This window comes from Herpailurus yagouaroundi, unplaced genomic scaffold (assembly GCF_014898765.1).
Source record: "Herpailurus yagouaroundi ecotype Mexico unplaced genomic scaffold, PumYag 160, whole genome shotgun sequence".
NCBI lineage: Eukaryota > Metazoa > Chordata > Mammalia > Carnivora > Felidae > Herpailurus > Herpailurus yagouaroundi.
The window spans coordinates 19,282,488-19,302,525 of NW_024412401.1; the positions used below are offsets into that span (position 1 = coordinate 19,282,488).

At 37.9% G+C, this 20,038-nt stretch overlaps 1 protein-coding gene across 1 annotated transcript in view; it reads left to right on the plus strand.

The window, feature by feature from the left end:
* The window catches only part of UBE2R2 (ubiquitin conjugating enzyme E2 R2), a 117,429-nt gene that overhangs the window by 93,376 nt on the left and 4,015 nt on the right, over positions 1–20,038 (plus strand). Inside the window, exons 3-4 of the mRNA XM_040481484.1 lie at positions 3,709–3,806; positions 18,081–18,215. Coding sequence (XP_040337418.1) covers positions 3,709–3,806; positions 18,081–18,215 — 233 coding nt within the window. The remainder of the gene's footprint in view (positions 1–3,708; positions 3,807–18,080; positions 18,216–20,038) is intronic.

Consider the following 20,038-nt stretch of genomic DNA (forward strand, 5'->3'; position numbering starts at 1 on the left):
GTATGAGATAGGAATCCAACTTCATCTTTTTGTTCTTGAAAATTCAGTTATCCCAATTCATTTGTTGAAGAGACTGTTCTTTCCCCATAGAATGGACTTAGCATCCTCATCAAAAATCAATTGGCCATAGATGTATGTGCTTATTTATGGACTCTCAGTTCTGTTCTATTGGTTTGTAGGTCTCTCATGATGCCAGTCCTAAACTGTCTTGTTGATTATAGGTTTATAGTAAGTTTTGAAATCAGGAAGTGTGAGTCTTTGATTTTACTTTTTTTTTTTCTTTAAGATTGTTTTTTGCTATTGTAGATCCCTTAAATTTCTATATAAATGTTAGGATCAGGTTTTCAATTTCTGGTAAGGGGAAGCCAGGATTTTGATTAGAATTCCACTGAAACTGTAGATCAGACTGGGGAATAGTTAGTGTCATGTTATCATGAAGTCTTTCCACTTACGAACCCAGGATGTATTTATTTAGGTCTTTAACTTCCTTGAGCTGTGTTTTATAGTTTTCTGTGTACAAGTCTTTCACCTCCTTGGTTAGATTTATTCCTAGGTTGTGTTTTGTTATTTTAGATGCCATTGTAAATGGAATTGTTTTCTTAATATCCTTTTTAGGTTATCCTGTTTAGGTTATTGCTGGTATTTAGAAATAAACCTGATATTTGAATGCTGATCTTATGTCCTACAACTTTGCTGAGTTTGTTTACTTGCTTTAGTGCCTTTCTTGTGAATTCTTTGGAATTTTCTTTGTCATTTTTGAAATAATTTTTCTTTTTCCTTTCCACTTTGTATGTCTCTTACTGCTTTTTCTTGTCTAATGCTCTGGTTAGAATTTCCAGGACAGTGTTAAATAGCAGTGGTAAAAATAGTTACCATTGTCCTGTTTTTTGTTTTTTTTTTTTAATGTTTTTAAAATTCATTTTGAGAATGAGAGAGCATGAGTCGGGGAAGGGCATAGAGAAAGAAGGAGAGAGAATCCCAAGCAGGCTCCACGCTGTCAGCACAGAGCCCCACGCGGGGCTTTATCTAACATACTGTAAGATCATGACATGAGCTGAGATCAAGAGTCGTTTGCTTAACTGACTGAGCCACCCAGGTACTCTAATCCTTGTCCTATTGATCCTCGGAGGGAAAGATTTCACCATTTACTATAATGCTAGCTGTGGACTTTTAAAAAAAATGCCCCTTATAATGTTAATAGTTCTGTTTATCGTTTTTTGAGTGTTTTTATCATGAAAATATTAGGTTTTGTCAAATGCTTATTTATTTTGAGAGAGAAAGCACAGGGAATCCCAAGCAGCCTCTGTGCTGTCCGTGCAGAGCCCGACGTGGGGCTCCATCACGCAAACCGTGAAATCATGACCCAAGCCAAGATCAAGTGTTGGATGCTTAACTGACTGATCGACCCAGGTTCCTTCAGATGCCCATCTTTTAATTTGTTGTTTCTAAGTAGAAATCTATATATGTTGTTCCACTACTCAGAAATTTTATGTATATACATATTAAACTCTGAACAAAGTAACATATTCCTCTGGTCTAATTTTTGTACCATATATTTATTTCATTACCAGTGGGTTCTTCACTACTGTGGTGGGTAGAATAATGGTCCTTCAGAGATGTCCATATCCCTGGACATTCCAGTCCCTAGAACCTATGGTATGTTAGCTTATATGTTAAAGAAAAGTTAAAGTTGCTAATCAGTAGCTGACCTTAAAATAAGGAGATTATTCTGGATTATCCGGGTGGGCCCAATGTAACCCAAAGAGTCCTTTAAAGTAGAAGAGGTAGGCAGAAAATGAGAGTGAGAGATAGACTATGGAAGAAAGGCTCAGAGAAGTGTAACACTTTTTGCTTTGAGGATTAGAGGAAGGGGGCCAAGACCAAAGGAGTGTGGGTAGCCTTTAGAAGCTTAGAAAGGGCAAGGAAAGAGAGTGTCTTAGAGGCTTCAGGAAGCAGAGCATTAATGCTGACACATTGAATTTAGCCCTGTTGGAACAGTGTCAGACTTTGACTATAGAAATGTAAAATAATATTTTTTTTGTTTTGTTTTAAGCCACTAAGTTTGTGGTGATTTGTTAGAGTAGCAACGTAAAACAAATACAACTACCCAAGCATATTTTGCTCTACTGTTTATGATGTTGGTTTATTTATCTAGGCTAACTGATGTCTAAATTTCTCTTAAGTTGTTAAAATTGTACTTCTTACTCAAAATCCATCTCAAAGCTTTCTGAAACAATAAGCCTTTTGTTCTTCCACACTAATATCCTAGTTTCTCTCGTGATTTCTGTTGTGCCTTCTTTTTTTTTTTTTTTTTTTTAACCTTCCTCATAGCATCTAATGATAGTACAGAGTTTTAGAATTTAGTATTTGGTATTGATTTTATTAAAATTTTATTCTCCTTTTAAAAATACTCTGTTACCTTGATGTGGTTGTGTATTTTATGTGTGTGTCTAAATTTGGGTTGTATGCGTAAGATTTTTACACTTTCTATAGTTATATTTCTGTTTAAAATTTTGAATTTTATCTTTCATTTTAGACTGAGATTGGTGACTATATCTTACTCAGCCTTGTCTTTTCTATTGAAAAACAGTCTATGATGCATATGGTAGGCAATACATATGTGTTTGACTTAAATGTACATGTGAATTAGGTCCTATAATTTAAATTTATGAACCACAATATTATAACCATAGTGATGAGTTTTATCCATATCCTGAGGGAGTTAAAATTATATTGTTGGGAGGCATATTTTTAGTTTATATAAACCATAAGTATTAAAACCATTGATTGATGTTACAGGTGATTTTAGCATCTCTCTAGGCAGATTTTAAGCAAGGCAAATTTGAGGGGGATTTGTTTGTTTCTTTTTATGTACTTTAGGTTCAGATGTATCTGAAAATAAAGATACTTTGTTGCTTCTCAGGACTCTTGGATCTCAGTTCATCATGTTTGTCTATTTTTAAATGAGTTTTTTTAGGAAGATGGTGCTACAAGGCAAACCATAAGAGACTCTTAAATACAGAGAACAAACAGGGTTGATGGGGAGGGTGGGAGAGAAGGGAAACTAGGTGATGGGCATTAAAGAGGGCATTTGTTGGGATGAGCACTGGGTGTTGTATATAAGTGATGAACCACGGGAATCTACCCCCAAAACCAAGAGCACACTTGTACACACTGTATATTAGCCAAATTGACAATAAAAATAAATAAACAAACAAGTAAATAAGTAGTGCTACTTTTTAAACTAAGATATATCTGGGAGATTAGTCAGAATGAATATTTGCAATATAAAAACTACTTAATTCTTTCTTTAAAACTTTTTTTTAATGTTTATTTTTGAGAGATAGAGAGCGATTAAGAGTGTGAGTGAGGGAGGGGCAGAGAAAGAAGAAGACACAGAATCCACAGCAGGCCCCAGGCTCTGAGCTATCAGCACAGAGTCCGACACGGGGCCCCGAACCCACAAATGTTGAGACCGTGACCTGAGCCGAAGTCAGACACTTAACTAGCTGAGCCACCCAGGTGCCCCAAAAAAGTACTTAATAATTCTTTAACATTGATTGCAAACATGAAGAAAAAGAATTGTTTTCTCCCCTTATGATGAGAAAACAAGTTTTCTACGAATAAAAGAAAATTTAGCAGAACTGATGTCCCTTTTTTATATCATATTTTTGAGTACTTTCTAAATGTGATGTTTGTGTCTCATAGAATGGAGATGTATGCATTTCGATTCTTCATCCGCCTGTAGATGACCCACAGAGTGGAGAACTGCCCTCCGAAAGGTGGAATCCTACTCAGAATGTCAGGTAAGGGGCTACATAAGGAATAATCTGGTTTTTAGATGGCTCTTAAGATTGGATATTATCTTTTAACAAGTACAAAAGAATCCTTTCTGTACTTTGTTGTTTTTGTTTTTTGCTAGAGCTTTAAGTAACATGTATGCATCATTTTGAAGAGTCCCATTTACAGAGCAATAATGCATATTTTACTCATTTCTTTATGTTCGTCTTGAAAGAATTTTTCTAGTGTGACTTCTTCCTCTTAACATTATTTAAGTTCCATCCTGCATCTTTGGATCTTGTGATGCCCATGTTTGGATGAGTTGCTTCCTTATTCTAGGGTTCTTACTATATTTTGCAGAGAAATCTATCATATAAGTCTTTACAAAGTTCAAATGACTTTATGTTGTACTACTTTAAAAAGGGCTTCTGGGGCTCCTGGATGGCTCAGCCAGTTAAGTGTCCAACTTTGGCTCAGGTCATGATCTCACGGCCCCATGTTGGGCTCTGTGCTGACAGCTCGGAGCCTGGGGCCTGCTGCAGATTCTGTGTCTGTCTGTCTGTCTGTCTGTCTCCTCCGTCCCTCCCTCCCTCCCTCCGTCCCTCCCTCCCTCCCTCCGTCCCTCCCTCCCTCCCTCCCTTTCTTCCTCCCTCCCCCTCTCCCTCTCCCTCAAATAAACATTAAAAAAAAAAAGCTTTCATTTACCTGGGTTTTTTGTTTGTTTTATTAACTGTGTAGATGGTTCTTAATGATTTGAAAGGCTTGTATATTTCTTTTGATTCCATCTGTTGAACTGTATAAGTAGATATTAACCATCTGTTTGTTTATAGTGGTCTATACGTGTGGGAGTTGGTCACCTAACCCTTAAAAGAACCCTGAGTTTTAACTTGTAATTGTTATGTTTACATTATTTATCATTATATTTTTCTGCAATAAAAATCTATATATAAATATATTTTAATTATTTGTGACAAGGCTGTAGTTAAACTTATTTCTATATTGAATTACTTTATTAATATACAGTTGATTAAAAACAACGTAAGTATACACTTCCAATTTACTATGTACATTTGCTAATTATTTGAAATGCTTTTTTAAATCAGGTAGATGGACATTTGTTTTCATTAGTCCATGTATCTATGAATAATTATTACTTTGCTAGAGTGAGACAGAAATACAGCTTTGGGGAGCCTGAGTGGCTCAGTCATTTAAGCGTCCGACTTCAGCTCAGGTCATGATCTCACAGTTCGTGAGTTAAAGCCCCGCGTCGGGCTCTGGGCTGACAGCTCAGAGCCTGGAGCCCACTTCAGATTCTGTGTCTCTCTCTGTGTGCCCCTCCACTGCTTGCACTCTGTTTCTCGCATTGTGTCAAAAATAAATAAATGTTAAAAAAAATTTTTTTAATAAAAAAAGAAATGTAGCTTCAATTTTATATATGATATATGAATAATATATATGCTAATATACACACCCAAGAATATATATACCTGTGTATATACAAGCATATATATGTGTGTATGTGCATATATACACATGTGACAATAAACATATGTAACATAAACATATATTAGATGCAGTGATTAAGAGACCATATTTACATATGATAATGGAATAAAATTTTATATGGCAGTGAAACTAAATCCTTTTAATTCTGAGTTATTTGGCAAAAACCACGGAGTGATCTGTTGTCAGTCTTTAGAAAAACAAAACAGTTTTATTGTGATATAATTTCCATTACCCTACAGTTCTCCCAATTTAAGTGTAATATAGTACAAAGTTGTATAAGTATCCCCACAATTTTAGAACATTAAAAAAATTTTTTTTAATGTTTTATTTATTTTCGAGAGAAAGAGCACAAGCAGGGGAGGGACAGAGAGGGAGACACAGAATCTGAAGCAGGTTCCACACTCTGAACTGTCAGCAGAGAGCCAACACAGGGCTTGAACTCATGAACCATGAGATCATGACCTGAGCCAAAGTTAGATGCCTAACCGACTGAGCCACCCAGGCACCCCAATTTTAGAACATTTTTATCACCTCTAAAGAAATTCATTCGTCTTCACATTTATACTCCATTATCACTCAACCCCCACCTCCCCCTTTTTCTTGAAACCCTAGGAAACCACCAGTCTACTTTCTGTCTATATAGATTTACCTATTCTGGATATTTTATAAGAATAGTAATTCAGTATATGGTGATTGGCTTCTTTAATTTAGTATGTTTTCAAGGTTCATCCTCGTTGTAGCATATATCAGCACTTCATACCTTTTTATGGCTGAATGATATTCCATTGAATGTTTATACCACACTTTGTGTATCCATTGATCAGTTGATGGACCTCTGGGTTTCCATTTTTTGGCTATTATGAATACTGCTATACACATTATGTACAAGTTTTTACATATACATGTTTTTATTTCCTTGGGTATATATACCTGGGAATGGAATTGCTGGGTTATATGATAACTCAACGTTTAGTTTTTTGAGGAATTGCCAGACTGTTTTCCAACATGACTGCAGTAAATAGTACATTCCTACAAACATTATGTGAAAATTTATTTCTCCACGTGTTCATTAGGACTTGTTATTATCTTTGTTTTTTTTTTTTATAGCCATCCTGGTGGGTGGACATGGTATCTCATTGTGGTTTTGTTATTGATGTTTTCTCTTTAAATGACTTAAAATTTTAGAATAGTTTAGATTTTTGAAAATTGTGAAGGTAGTACAGTTCTCATATATACCTGCACCTGCCAGTTTTATTATTAACATCTGATATTAATGTGGTTCATTCATTACAGTTAGAGAACCACTTTTAATACATTATTGTTAACTAAAGTCCATACTCTTTCACATTTCCTTAGTTTTTATCTTATGTTGTTCTTTGCTCTAGAATTTCATGCATGATACCATGTTATATTTAATAGGCATGTCTCCTTAGGCAACTGTGACAGTCTCAAACTTTTCTTGTTTTTGATGACCTTGACAATTTTGAGGAGTACCAATCAGGTATTTTATAAAAATGTCCCCCAGTTGGGATTTTTCTGATGTTTTCCTGATTATTAGAGTAGGGTTATGAAGACCACAGAGGTAAAATATATTTTTGTTACCTTGTAATAAAGGTACCTAATATTAACATGACCTATTACTATTGATGTTAATGTTCATCACCTAGCTGAGACTCTGTTTTTAGATTTCTCCACTATAAAGTTACTTGTTTTTCCCCTTTCCATTCTATACTCTTTTGAAGGAAGGAAGTCTTAGGCGCAGCCCACATGTAAGGAATGAGAAATTATACTTCCATGGGGGTGAGATATCTGTATAAATTATTTCAAATTCTTCTGCATAGGAGATTGATCTTTCCCCTCCCCCCACTTATTTATTCATTTTGTTAGTCATTTTTAATCATTCTAAAATCTAGTAGCTCAATAAGGAACTCTGGTTAAAAGCAGAAAAAAAAGACTTCTTGACTTATACAAGGATTTCTTTATTAAAAATTTTTTAAAGGTTTTATTTTTTTGAGAGAGAGAGAGCAGGCAGGGCAAGGACAGAGAGAGGGGGACAGAGGGTCTAAAGTGGGCTTAACGCTGACAGCAGCAAACCCAGTATGGGGCTTAAACTCGCAAACTGCAAGATCACAACCTCAGCCAAAATCAGACGCTCAACTGACTGAGCCACCCAGGTGCCCCTACACAAGAATTTCTTACAAGTTTTTATCAAGTTTCCTTCCCACTTTCTGGAAAGTGTATACCAAAGAGTGTTCAAGCATATCAAATTACTGTTGATTATGCTCATTACTCATTCCTTTAGGTACCTTGTTCAAAACAATATACGTTGAGAAGATAGATATATCTTGGAGTGCACCACATCTTGCCTGTAATTTTTTAAATCAGAAAAGAAGTGACTCCCTTTTTTAATTAAATAAATATGTTGATATACCTAACTTTGAAACCATCATGCTTCTGAATTCTAATTCTCATATTGATCAGGCACAGAGCCCTGCCATAAGTTTATGTCTATGAAATAAGGAATCAATACATACTCCGTGTACTTTATGCTTTACTTTAATAGGACTTTCCTTCAAGCATGATGCATTTCTCCTTTTTTAAAATTTTTTTAATGTTTATTTATTTTGAGAGAGAGAGCATGAGCAGGGAGGGGCAGAGAGACACAGAGACACAGAGAGACACAGACTCTGAAGCAGGCTCCAGGCTCTGAGCTCTTCAGCACAGAGTCTGACGCCGGGCTTGAACTCATGAACCGTGAGATCATGACCTGAGCCAAAGTCAGCCACTTAACCAACTGAGCCACGCAGGTGCGCCCCCCCCCCCCCCCCCCCGCCGCTTCTTTCTTTCTTTCTTTTTTTTTAATTGCGAGAGAGAGGGAGTGAGCACCAGTGGGGCGGGAGGCGGGGGTGAGTAGAGAGAGGGAAGAGAGTGCTAGCATCCTAAGCAGTCTTAGTGTAGGTCTCGATCTCACAAACCATGAGATCATGACCTCAGTCAAAATCAAGGGTCTGGACACCTAACCAACTGAGCACCCAGGTCCCCGGGGATGATTCATTTCTTAACAATAATCAGAGATGCAATTAGTAAGTTCATTTTAATGAAAATATAATTCCAGCAGCCCTAGTCTATACATATGAATTTATTGTACTCCATCACATACCAAAATGCTTGTATTAACATCACTCTACACTTCTAACAAAATTATTTATGTGAAAGGAAAAACAGTTGGCTTTATTTGTAAATTTCTCTTTGTTTTATACCCCTTACATTTCATTACTACTGGGCATTGCACCCTAGGAATATTTGGATATGTGGAAAGTGTGCACTTCTTTTGTAAAGGGCAATTGTGAAAAGGAACGCTGGAAAGGAGAAATGATGTGATACTTGATATACCCCCAGGTGCATGAGTATATTAAAGTCTACTGCTTTACATAGGATCTTTTATGATCATTAGCAGAATTCATGTACTTCTACTTCTTCATCCCTCCTATCCCTTACCACCATACAACAGTTCTAGCTGATTATTTGTTCCTTTAACCTATACTTACCTCTTATTTTCAGCCTCAACTGGTATATTGACACTTAGATCCAAGTAAAAGAAAAGGAAATCAGTATACTTATTTTACCTCCCATCCTCTCTCCCCCTTTTCTTTATAACTTTTGAACATATTTATCATCAGAAGGTTATAAGGTTTATAGTCTGTACTGTTTTGTAACGTGATCCTGGTTTTTAAAATTTATTCCTGCCATTAAATGAATTCACTGTTTGCTGTCCATTATTTTACTTCCTTTGATCTATTAATTGGCTGAATTAGTCCATTAGTAATTTCTCCAGGAAAATGCTCCTTAGAGCCCCCTGTATTCCCTGAATTCTTACATGTTCAAAATGTTACATGCTATGTGTATGGGTGTGCATATATGTGTTTTGCAGTTATACTTCAAGTGACAGTTTGGGCATAAGATTTCAGGATCATACTTTCTTTCCTCAAAGGATTATGATATTGTGGACATTATTCTGCTATATTTATTGTTGCTGGGGAAATGTTTGGCTACCATATTTCTCAGCTCTTTCATTCTACATAATTGTTTAAGAGACTGTTAGGCTTTCAAAAGAAACCCATCATTTGTAATTAAACTGACAGTGTATTTAAAAGGGTTAAGTAAATATGTTGGAAGACTTGTTGAAAAATTGAACAAAAAATGCAGGGTTGTCCTTTTGGTATTATTTTGGTGCTTGTTTTTCAGGGCTAGTAGTAACCCTAGTCAAAAAGAAGTGTTAGCTGTATGGTACTAAGTGATTCTTACTTTTGGAGGTTGAATGTTGAATCACATGCTTACATCTTGTCCCCCTTTGAGAAAACAGGCATCCCCATTCTTCATAATATAAAGCCCCAAATGATTTTTTTCATTTCATTTTAGTACTACCTTAATGGATATTGCCATTACCCACTGGAATTCAAGATATTTTACCTTCTCCTGCATAAGTACACAATATATTATTCACCTTGTCTCAGTTTAAAATATTGTGAACCTTTTTTCTTTCAAGGTAGACCTGTTTTTCATTTGATTCAGTCCTTTGGGGACAGGAAACTCCTTTCATACTAATCTTCCTCTTAAAAACTACTGTTGTTACTTTGGGGAGCAGCATCATTTTTTCTCTCTCTAGGCCCTCAGGTCACTTGAGCCCCAATTTAGAAGCATTTCTTCGACTTCATCTCAGAGATTGCCTTCTCTGCTTTTATGCTTTTTTGTTTAGAGGCTTTATAACCAGGATTAGTTTTCTTGATTGCCCCTTTGATCTTCATACACAGCTCAAAAAGGTATTTGCATTGGAATATCTTTTTAAGATTTTATTTTTAATCAATCTCTACACCCAAAGTGGGGCTTGAACCCACAATCCCAAGATCAAGAATCACATGCTCTATTGACTGAGTCAGCCAGGAGCCCATGGATTGTAATCTTTAGTTACCTTCTCAGACTTTTTTTTTTGTCTCTTAGCCTCATGTAATCATAGACATTCCTTCAATGTGATGATCTTGGGGGGGCTTTGGTGTTTGTGAATTTCTAGGTAGGGAGACGTAGGTTCCATACATTATTGGAACTTCATCTGCCTGGAACACCTGACGGTGCCCAGAACTCTGTAATGTCAGGAAAGCTCTACCTAATGAGTGGGTGTGAAATACTTTTTTCCTTTTCCTTTGTTTCTCTCTTACTTATTGTGAGGCAAGGGGGTTCTTCAGCTAGCAATTGTACATATTTCTCACAGGTCAGTGTATCGCACTGAAATATCAAGAGGCAAAATATGAGGTGCTCAGGATTTTCTTTTATATTCCTTTGCTGCTAAACTCTCTAGAGTTAGCAGTTGTGCAACTAAGGGTTCTGCACTCCATATCCAGTTTAAGGGTGGCCAAAGCAAGACAGCAGTGGAGGTGGCATAAGGTTCAGCTCCAGCTGTTTTAGGGTCTTGACTGCTATATGGCAGTGTTATCTGAAAGCGGTCCCATGTTTACATATGTTTGGACTTATTCATGACCACCTGTACTAGTCTTTCATTCAGCACCTCAGTGAACATATTTAGAAAACTTAAACATGGAAAGCTTTTGCAACCTGAAGAGGAATAAAGCATCCCAGTTACCTTGAAGAGTCTAATTCAATAGATATCACAAGACCTAGTGAGTAGTAAAAGTAGAGGGGAAAGTAGGAAAAAGATCACTACAATTATAGGGATCCAGAGCATCAGCCAACTTGTGTCCACTAAAGGCTCAGTAGTTTGCCTCCTCATAGAGGCATAGAGGAAAGCCAGCACTTTAAGGAAGAGAACATCCTATTACACCCAGGTGCATAGGATTAAGTTTAGGCAGGTTAGAGTTCCTTATGGAATTGGGAAGATTTAAGGAGTAGGCATTAGCGAAGAATGGAGTTGGGAGGGTAGGGACCCCTGATGTTGCCACATGTCAGCAATTAGGAGTCCATACAATGCCTCTTCTTCTTGGTGTAAGAAACAAAATATTCTTCAATCCATGCTCTGTCTGGAACCAAGTGAGTGCTTTTGGTTGGGGTTGGCTGTCAAACAGTAGAGTTCACAACTGCTTTCTCTGAAGCACCATCCCCAGAACTATCTGCTATACCTGCTGCAGGCTCTTAGATAAGGAAAGTCATCTTGGTGGAGGTTTGGTTTCTTTTGAAGGATGGTTGCATAGTGTTTTCTTTGCTACTACATCATGGAGAAGCATCTGTCAGGAATAGGATAGGATGTTTTCCTGTTTAATCTTCTCAGTGACCTGCTGAAAGGGAAGGGAGCTAAGGACTGTCCCAAACATTAGATGACAAAGTAGCCAAGGTGAGGGGAAATGGCTGTAGCATTGCTGTTCCTAGGGCTCCTGACAGTCCCATTTGGGGCCAGGATGATTTCATTTATTGCTCCCTTGATATTTGTACATTGGGTTCCACTGCACTCAACTTGGTAGTTTCAGATTGTGCATATGATATATATTGTGTATTTTAAAAATGTCCTTTTAAAAATGTTCTTTGTGTTTTTGTGTATTTAGTCTGAGACCCTCATTCCTACCATGTGTTTTTGCAGGTATGTATCAGTCAGCAGCAGTTCCAGGATTGCACAGGAGGAAGCATTTATTACATTTGTTAGTTGCTTTAGAGACATAAACAGAAGCTATTTGTAATATGTAACCGTCTAAGCTATCACATTTTCCCACTCATAACAGACTTATCTGCCATGATGTCCTTTTCAAATCCCACTTACGTCTTGAAAATATGTAATAAGGACTGTTTTTTAATTTTTATTTTAGTGTTTATTTTTAAGAGAGAGAGAGAGATGGAGTGTTAGTGGGGGAGGGGTAAAAAGAGAGAGGGAGACACAGAATCTCAAGCAGGCCCCAGGCTCTGAGCTGTCAGCACGGAACCCGATGCAGGGCTTGAACTCACAAGCAGCCAGATCATGACCTGAGCTGAAGTCAGACACTTAACCGACTGAGCCACCCAGGCGTCCCAGGACTGAGTTTTGTTTTTTTTTTTTTTAATTTTTTTTTTAAACATTTATTTATTTTTGAGAGAGAGAGAGAGAGAGAGAGCATGAACAGGGGAGGGTCAGAGAAAGAGGGAGACACAGAATGTGAAACAGGCTCCAGGCTCTGAGCTGTCAGCACAGAGCCCGACGCAGGGCTTGAACCCACGGACCTCAAAATCATGACCTGAGCCCAAGTCGGCTGCTTAACCAACTGAGCCACCCAGGCGCCCCCAGGACTGAGTTTTAACTAAGGGCCATCTTCTGGTGTTATGGATTCATCTTTTGAAATGCTATAAATGTGAGATTAAAGGGATGTAGGTTAACTAGAAGAGTCAGGCACTGGGCTTCCCTTCTCCAAAGTTGCCTATCAGTTTTCATCAAATTAGGCCATTATCTGTAAAACCTAAGAATCTCAATCAGTCATTGTTTCTCTGTGTATGTGTTTTAATTTTTCTTAATGTTTGCTTATTTTTGAGACAAAGAGCATGAGTGGGGGAGGGTCAGAGAGAGAGGGAGACACACAATCGGAAGCAGGCTCCAAGCTCTGAGCTATCAGCACAGAACCCCATGTAGGGCTCAAACTCATGAACTGTGGGATCATGACCTGAGCCGAAGTCGGACACTTAACTGACTGAGCCACCCCGGCGCCCCATGTGTATCCCCATGTGTATGTGTTTTAAGAGTCAAGGTAAGTTTAGGCTTTTAAGAATGAACCCCTTCTACCTCATACTGCCTAGAGGGTATGTGTGTATACTTGAAGAAAAATGCCAATCTTTAATCCTGCAAAATTCCAAACTTTTCCTCTGTAGTTTGCAGGCAGATCCATGAGCCAGGTCTTAATTTGTTGTACTAGGGCCAGTTTTCTGCCTTCCTTCCTAAAGTTGTACTTGTGGTGACATAGTAGCTAACAAAGAAAGGTAAAAAAAGTGAGGGGGTAGTGGATGCCTCGCTGGTCCAGTTTGTAGAGCATGTGGCTCTTGATCTCAGAGTTGTGAGTTCAAGTCTTCTGTTGGGCGTAGAACTTACTTTATGAAATGGGGGTCAGACCCAACTCCTTGACCATTGTCTATATGTTGAAAAGGGACAAATACAATATTGTTCATTGGGTCATAGATGTCTAATTCTCATTTATCTCCCTTAAGTACTACTTTAGTTTTCTTGTTTTTATAACATGTCTGAGCTCTAGAACTTCACAACTTACTAATTTGCTGTTTGCTAGTAGTTTGTGTGTGTGTTTAATTGGTCTTCATTTTATTTTGGTGTTTTTATTATTTAAAAGCCTTTTTTTCAAGCTTATTTTTATTCAAACAGTATTTTTTAAACAGTATTTTTAATTTATTAGTCGAATCTGACAAAGATTGTAAAACAACCTAAAAGATCAGAAGTATGAACTTGAAAACTATAGAAAATGGAATGGTTTTGCCTGTCCTTTTGTCTGCATGTCTCTCCTTTTAGAACTTTTAAGTTTTGGTCTAGATCCCGTGTTGAAAAACTCCTACCATAGTCCTTTGTCCTGGCTTTTAAAGCAGGGATGGGATGGAGGGAGCACATTATTTCTTTGAGTATCTATAAATCCGGGAAAGGTGGTGGTCGTGAGAACTGACCAATAATTGAAAACAAGAACGAGGGGCGCCTGGGTGGCGCAGTCGGTTAAGCGTCCGACTTCAGCCAGGTCACGATCTCGCGGTCCGTGAGTTCGAGCCCCGCGTCGGGCTCTGGGCTGATGGCTCAGAGCCTGGAGCCTGTTTCCGATTCTGTGTCTCCCTCTCTCTCTCTCTGCCCCTCCCCTGTTCATGCTCTGTCTCTCTCTGTCCCAAAAATAAATAAACGTTGAAAAAAAATTTTTTTTTAAAAAAAAGAAAACAAGAACGCTGTTCCTCATTTTTATCCCAAATTATTACTTGAATAGGTCTATTTTTATTGTAACACATGTTAAAAATTTATAGTTCTGAATTTGGACAACCAGACCTACCTATTCCTCTAAACCTACAGTAGAGAAGAGCATAGAGGGAGGAAGGGAGGGAGTCTGGGGATGGGTCCTCAGAGTCTCTTGCCAATCCAAGAAATTGACGTCTGAATGCCACAGATTGTCTAAATGGACAAGCGCAACTCCATGTTACATCTAAAAACCAAAATTTCAGGGGTGTCTGGCTCAGTCGGTTAAGCATCCGACTTTGGCTCAGTTCATGTTCTCATGGTTTTTCAGTTAGAGCCCACACTGGGGCTCTGCGCTGACAACACAGAGCCTGCTTCAGATTCTGTGTCTCCCTCTCTCTCTCTCGGCCCCTCCTCAGCTTGCACACACATTCTCTCTCTCCCTCAAAAATAAACATTAAAAAAAAAAAAAAAAGCTTCATGTGGAACTGTGAATTTACATAGACAAAATGAGACTTTTGAAAGAATGTAGTTGTTTTCTAGATCCTATCCCATTTGTTCATGATCTGAAGGAAACAATCTCTTTAGTGGGCTTTAATGACTTCTTTATTGTGTTGTATTAATTTGATAGTTTCATTATTTGGTCTTTCTTTCCTTTCTATCTTCTGCTTTTTTCCTTCTGAAAAAAAAAAATAGAATATATGAATAAAGATTTTCTAACACTTAAACTAACCACAAAAGATGGCAGCAAAAAACCGTAACCATTGGAATAGCTGCAGAATTGTTCTGTTTTGTATGTTCTACTAGTATGGATTTAGCAGTTCAGTTTTTCCATTCTATGAAGATAGGATTAAGGGGCGCCTGGCTGACTTAGTCTGAAGAGCATGCAACTCTTTATCTTGGGGTCATGAGTCTGAGACCTATGATGAGTGTAAAGATAATTTAAAAAAATTTAGGGGTACCTGGGTGGCTCATTCAGTTAAGTCTCTGACTCTTGATTTTGGCTCAGGTCTGATCTCCTGAGTTGTTTTTTTTAATATTAGTTTTTAATCATTTATTTTTGAGAGAGAGCACATGAGCAGGGGAGGGGCAGAGAGAGGGGGAGAGAATCCCAAGCAGGCTCCACACTATCATTACAGAGCCTGATGCAGGACTCGAACCCACGAACAGTGAGATCGTGACCTAAGCCGAACGCTTAACCAACTGTGCCACCCCAGCATCCCTTTGATCTCACAGTGTGTGGGATCAGGCCCCTCATCAGGCTCTGCGCTGGCAGTATGGAGACTGCTTGGCCTTCTCTCTGTCCCATCCCCACTTGTGCTTTCTCTCAAATAAACATTAAAAGAAATTTTTAAAACATAGGGTTAATAATACTTAACAGAGTTGTCTATCATATGCTACAGATATAATGCTTGTGTTAAATTATTTTGGTACAAGTGCTAGACCATGTATGACACTACTTCCAGATCTTTTCCAGTCATGATACATAGAAAAACATGAAATTACTATATTTATAGATCAGAGTAGTAAACTGAGGATACTTCTTTGGCCAGATGTTGCTACAGAGGCTAAAGTTATCCCAGGTCCCACCTATCCCATGGGAAACAGTATATAATTTACCTATAACTAGGGTGTTGCATATGAATTGGCATCAAGAATCTTTGTTAGAGATTAAAAGTCTCAATTCTGCTTTGCTCTGTATTGGCCTTGTTATTAGGTAGATTCTCACCACGTGGTAATATAGATGGCTACCAGCTCTAGACTTTCCTTATTCTCACAATTGTCAGTCCAATCAGGAATAAAAATTGCCTTTCTGCTATTAGAACATCATAGTTCCCTACCAAGGCTCTGATTGGCCCATCTTGGGTTACATGCACACCCCCAAATCCAGCATCATGATGAGAGAGAGAGAATCTGCTGCTGTGGTTAGGTAGGTTGTTTCTCTGAAGGTTTTGCGTGATAGTAAGGGAAGATTAACCCATTAACCCCACCAGAACCAACAGAGTGAATTCCTCATTAAAAAACAAAAACAAGATCCTGCTGTCCAGAATAAGTGAAGAAATGAAAATGAAAGTGAAAACTTGCCGAGTTAAACTATTTTCATAGTCCACTATAGTACCTGACACTTCTTCTGAAAGCATCATGGATTTCCATTTAGAAGTATATGGTATTAGAAGTTCTTTTTTTGATAGAAATGAATATTTCACCATTTTAAAAATTGTATTTCCTAACATTTTATTATTAAAATAAACATAAGATATAAGAAAATCAACTTGGTTAAACTACTCATGGGACAAATTTCCTAATTCAGTTAATACGACTTACCTAGACCTGTCTTGTCCAATGTAGTAGCCACTACGTAACTACACATAACTATTTTAATTAATTAAAATTAATGTCAAAAATTTAGTTCTTTAGTTGCACAAGCTACCTTTCGCAGTGCTCATTGACTACATGTGGCTGGTGGTTATATTGGATAAAAAGATTATGCATTTCCATCATCATAGGAAGTTGCAGACAGTGCAGATCTAGACCACTTATAGCTCTTTTTTCCCCCTCTCTATACCACACTTTGTCCTGTCCTTATCTTCCTAACAGGTTTTGGATATGTTCTTCTGAGGCAATCCTTATGGAATGTTCTACCCCCTTGTTTGTTTCTTGCTTCTAGGATGTTATGTCCATTTCCCATCATTGGCAGTGATAAGTTTTTGGTAATCTTTATTTTATAATGTAATTACTGAAGAAATCCAGAAGGATCTTTGTGGGGAGGGGCAAAGAGTTAATTTAATAGAAAGGGGTGTGTGTATGATGAATGGATTTTAACTAGATGGGAAAGTTTTCTGTGAAAGTGCCTTTCACTTGTATAATCACATAACAAACTCTTTACTCTTTTTAGGAAAAGGTTTCATCAAACCAAACATCTAAATTGCCTGACTCAATCCCTTTATTTTTTGCTTGGGGCAGGAGCAAAAGACTGTTTTCCAACAACGCAACCTATAAGCTCACGCCAGTGAGAAAAGATACAAAATTAAATTTTCCTCCCCAATTTTTCTTTACAAACATGCATGTAGCTTGTAGGGAAAAGAACCTTGGGAATAATTTAAAGCCTTTTTGGAGCCTTGTCTGGTTATTTTTCTACAGAAACTTTATTCCCTGTGGTTAAAGTGTCTGTTTTTTATATGTGGATGAAAATTGCCTGTCTTAACAACTCCAAGACGTAGAAACCCTGGGAGATAAGGGACGACATCTAACTTGCTCACTATTGCACATCCAACATCACAGTTGGTGCCTCTCACACACACAAAGTGCTTAGTAAATAGAAACTAGTTCTTCCGTGCCTGGGATGTTGTTTTCCTCCATTCTCCTGCTTAAGTGTCTTCCTTCCCTAAGTATGGAAAGGAAATACGTTTGTGTGTATTATCATTTTTTTAGATCCTCTTAAGCAGCCATGATAAGAAGTGGATTTGTGGGGCAGGGTCATTTTTAACCTTGCCCACAAAAGGATGGCCTTAAAGCTAAATATTTTTTTGCTTTTTCTTTTCCTATTGCGCTTAATTTGTAGTTTTTAAAATGTTATTTGAAAAGCTTTCAGGCTTCCACTTTGGGAGCAGATTGGAACATGTAGCCAGTTGAAGACAGTGCATGTCTTCTACAGTTTTATTGTGTGCCCTGCCACATGACCTCTGTGATAGGCTTGCAGATTTCCTCTTTGTGTCCTAGTTAGCAGCTTGTTTCAGCCTACCAGCTGAGTACTGAAAACAAAACAAAATTCTGTTTCTTTTCCCCTAAGGTCTCAAATATTATAGTCTTAAATTTAAAGGCACAATATTTTTGGATCTTGTAAACATGAGTATTTGTAGCTGATCCCCTCCCCCCCTTTTTTTTCTATTTCTAGGACTATCCTGTTAAGTGTAATCTCATTGCTCAATGAGCCCAACACCTTCTCCCCAGCCAATGTGGATGCTTCGGTTATGTTCAGGAAATGGAGGGACAGTAAAGGAAAAGACAAAGAATATGCTGAAATCATTAGGTAAGGTGCTTTGTTTTACCTTCCTTTTGATTACTTTAAGTCTTCGTACAGAACCAAGGTTTAAATCAAACTTAAATATTGTTTGGGAAGATATTTCTGCCTGAGCCTAATGAGTTTGGCTTTTGAGGGAGCACACACTGGAAGATAATGCTGCAGATCTGATTTCCTGGGAACCAGAACCTCCAGGTTCTCAGTCACTTAAGTTTGCAGACTCTGCCTCTGAATCATTCTAGGGACACTGTTCAGTATTTTCAGCATGTCCGTTAAGTGTAGCAGATACCCAAAGTATTTCCAGACATTCTAGATGTTTTTGTTTACAAAAAGTTAAAAAAATTTTTACATTTATTTATTTTTGAGAAACAGAGACAGAGCACAAGCGGGGGAGGGGCAGAGAGGGAGACACAGAATCTGAAGCAGGCCCCAGGCTCTGAGCTCTCAGCACAGAGCCCAACGTCGGGCTTGAACTCACAAACTCTGAGACAATGACCTGAGCTGAAGTCGGACACTTAGCCGACTGAGCCACCCAGGCGCCCCGTTTTTAAATTTTTTAATGAAGCCCTATAGTTTACTGGCCCTTTTGACCATACCAGCAAGTATCTTCTGGGTATCATTATTATCAGTAACAATAGTATATGGTTGAACAGAGTCCTAGAAGCTTCTTCTTAGTGAGAGATTTGGAGTCTACCTATAGCTTGCCATCCCTCATATGACTTTTTTATCAGTTAATTTTTTGGGTCTTTAGTTTTTCCATCTGTATAAAAAAGGGGAAAAAAGTAGAAGTTATTGGGACTGAACCAGTCAGCTCTCGATCATATCCTGAGTAGGACAAGGTTTTAACAGTACCCAAGAATTGGTACTTGAATTGCAACAGATTCATTTCCCTTTAGTACTGTTAGATTTTATACCCTTAAAATAGAACCCCAAGGACAGTTCCAGCACATTCTGTGAATAGTTTAGTAAGCACTAGAATTTATACAGAGTCCCTCTTTATAACTCTAGTCAGCACAATGCCATGTGATGTATAAAAAAAAACTGCACAGAAAATATAGCTGAATAATATATATAGATCAGCATTTCTTCACGATTTCTGCCCACTAGAATCACCTTTAGACCCTCTTTCATATCCATAGTCATTTAATAAGATTATAAGGATAAAATCTGGGCATGTGTATTTCATTTTTAGCAGCCACTTAGGTGATTGGTGTATACCAAAGATTGAAGATAAATTAGTATAAATAGTAAAAACCTGGAGATTTAAAGGAGCTGGAGTAGACTGTGTGTGTGTGTGTGTGTGTGTGTGTATACATGTAAAGTTTTTGAGAGAGAGAGTGTACAAGTAGGGGAGGGGCAGAGAGAGAGAATCCCAGGCAGGCTCCATGCTGTCAGTGCAGAGCCTGAGGCAGGGCTCAAACTCATGAACCTATGAAACCATAACCTGAGCCGATCAAGATTCGGACACTTAACCAACTGAGCCACCCAGGGTTTCTTAATTTAAGGGCTTATCTCATTCTCTAATTCTTAACACATTTATTACACATCAGCTTCATGTCAGGTACTGTTAGGTCATTAAGGCAGTCTTTCTCCTTGAGGAGCTCACACTTTAGTGATAAGAATTTGTAAGCAAATCACCATTTCATGAGTGCACCTATAGGGGTGTTGAGAGGGTGGAGCCTTCTTGGGATTCTCTCTGCCCCTCCCCCACTTGCATGTGTGTGTGCACACATGCTCTCTCAAACATTTTTTTTTAAAGTAAGAAATACAAGGTCTCCACTCCAGTGAAGTTGACATTTGGGTGGAAGAGGAAGAAACTGACAGAAAAATTA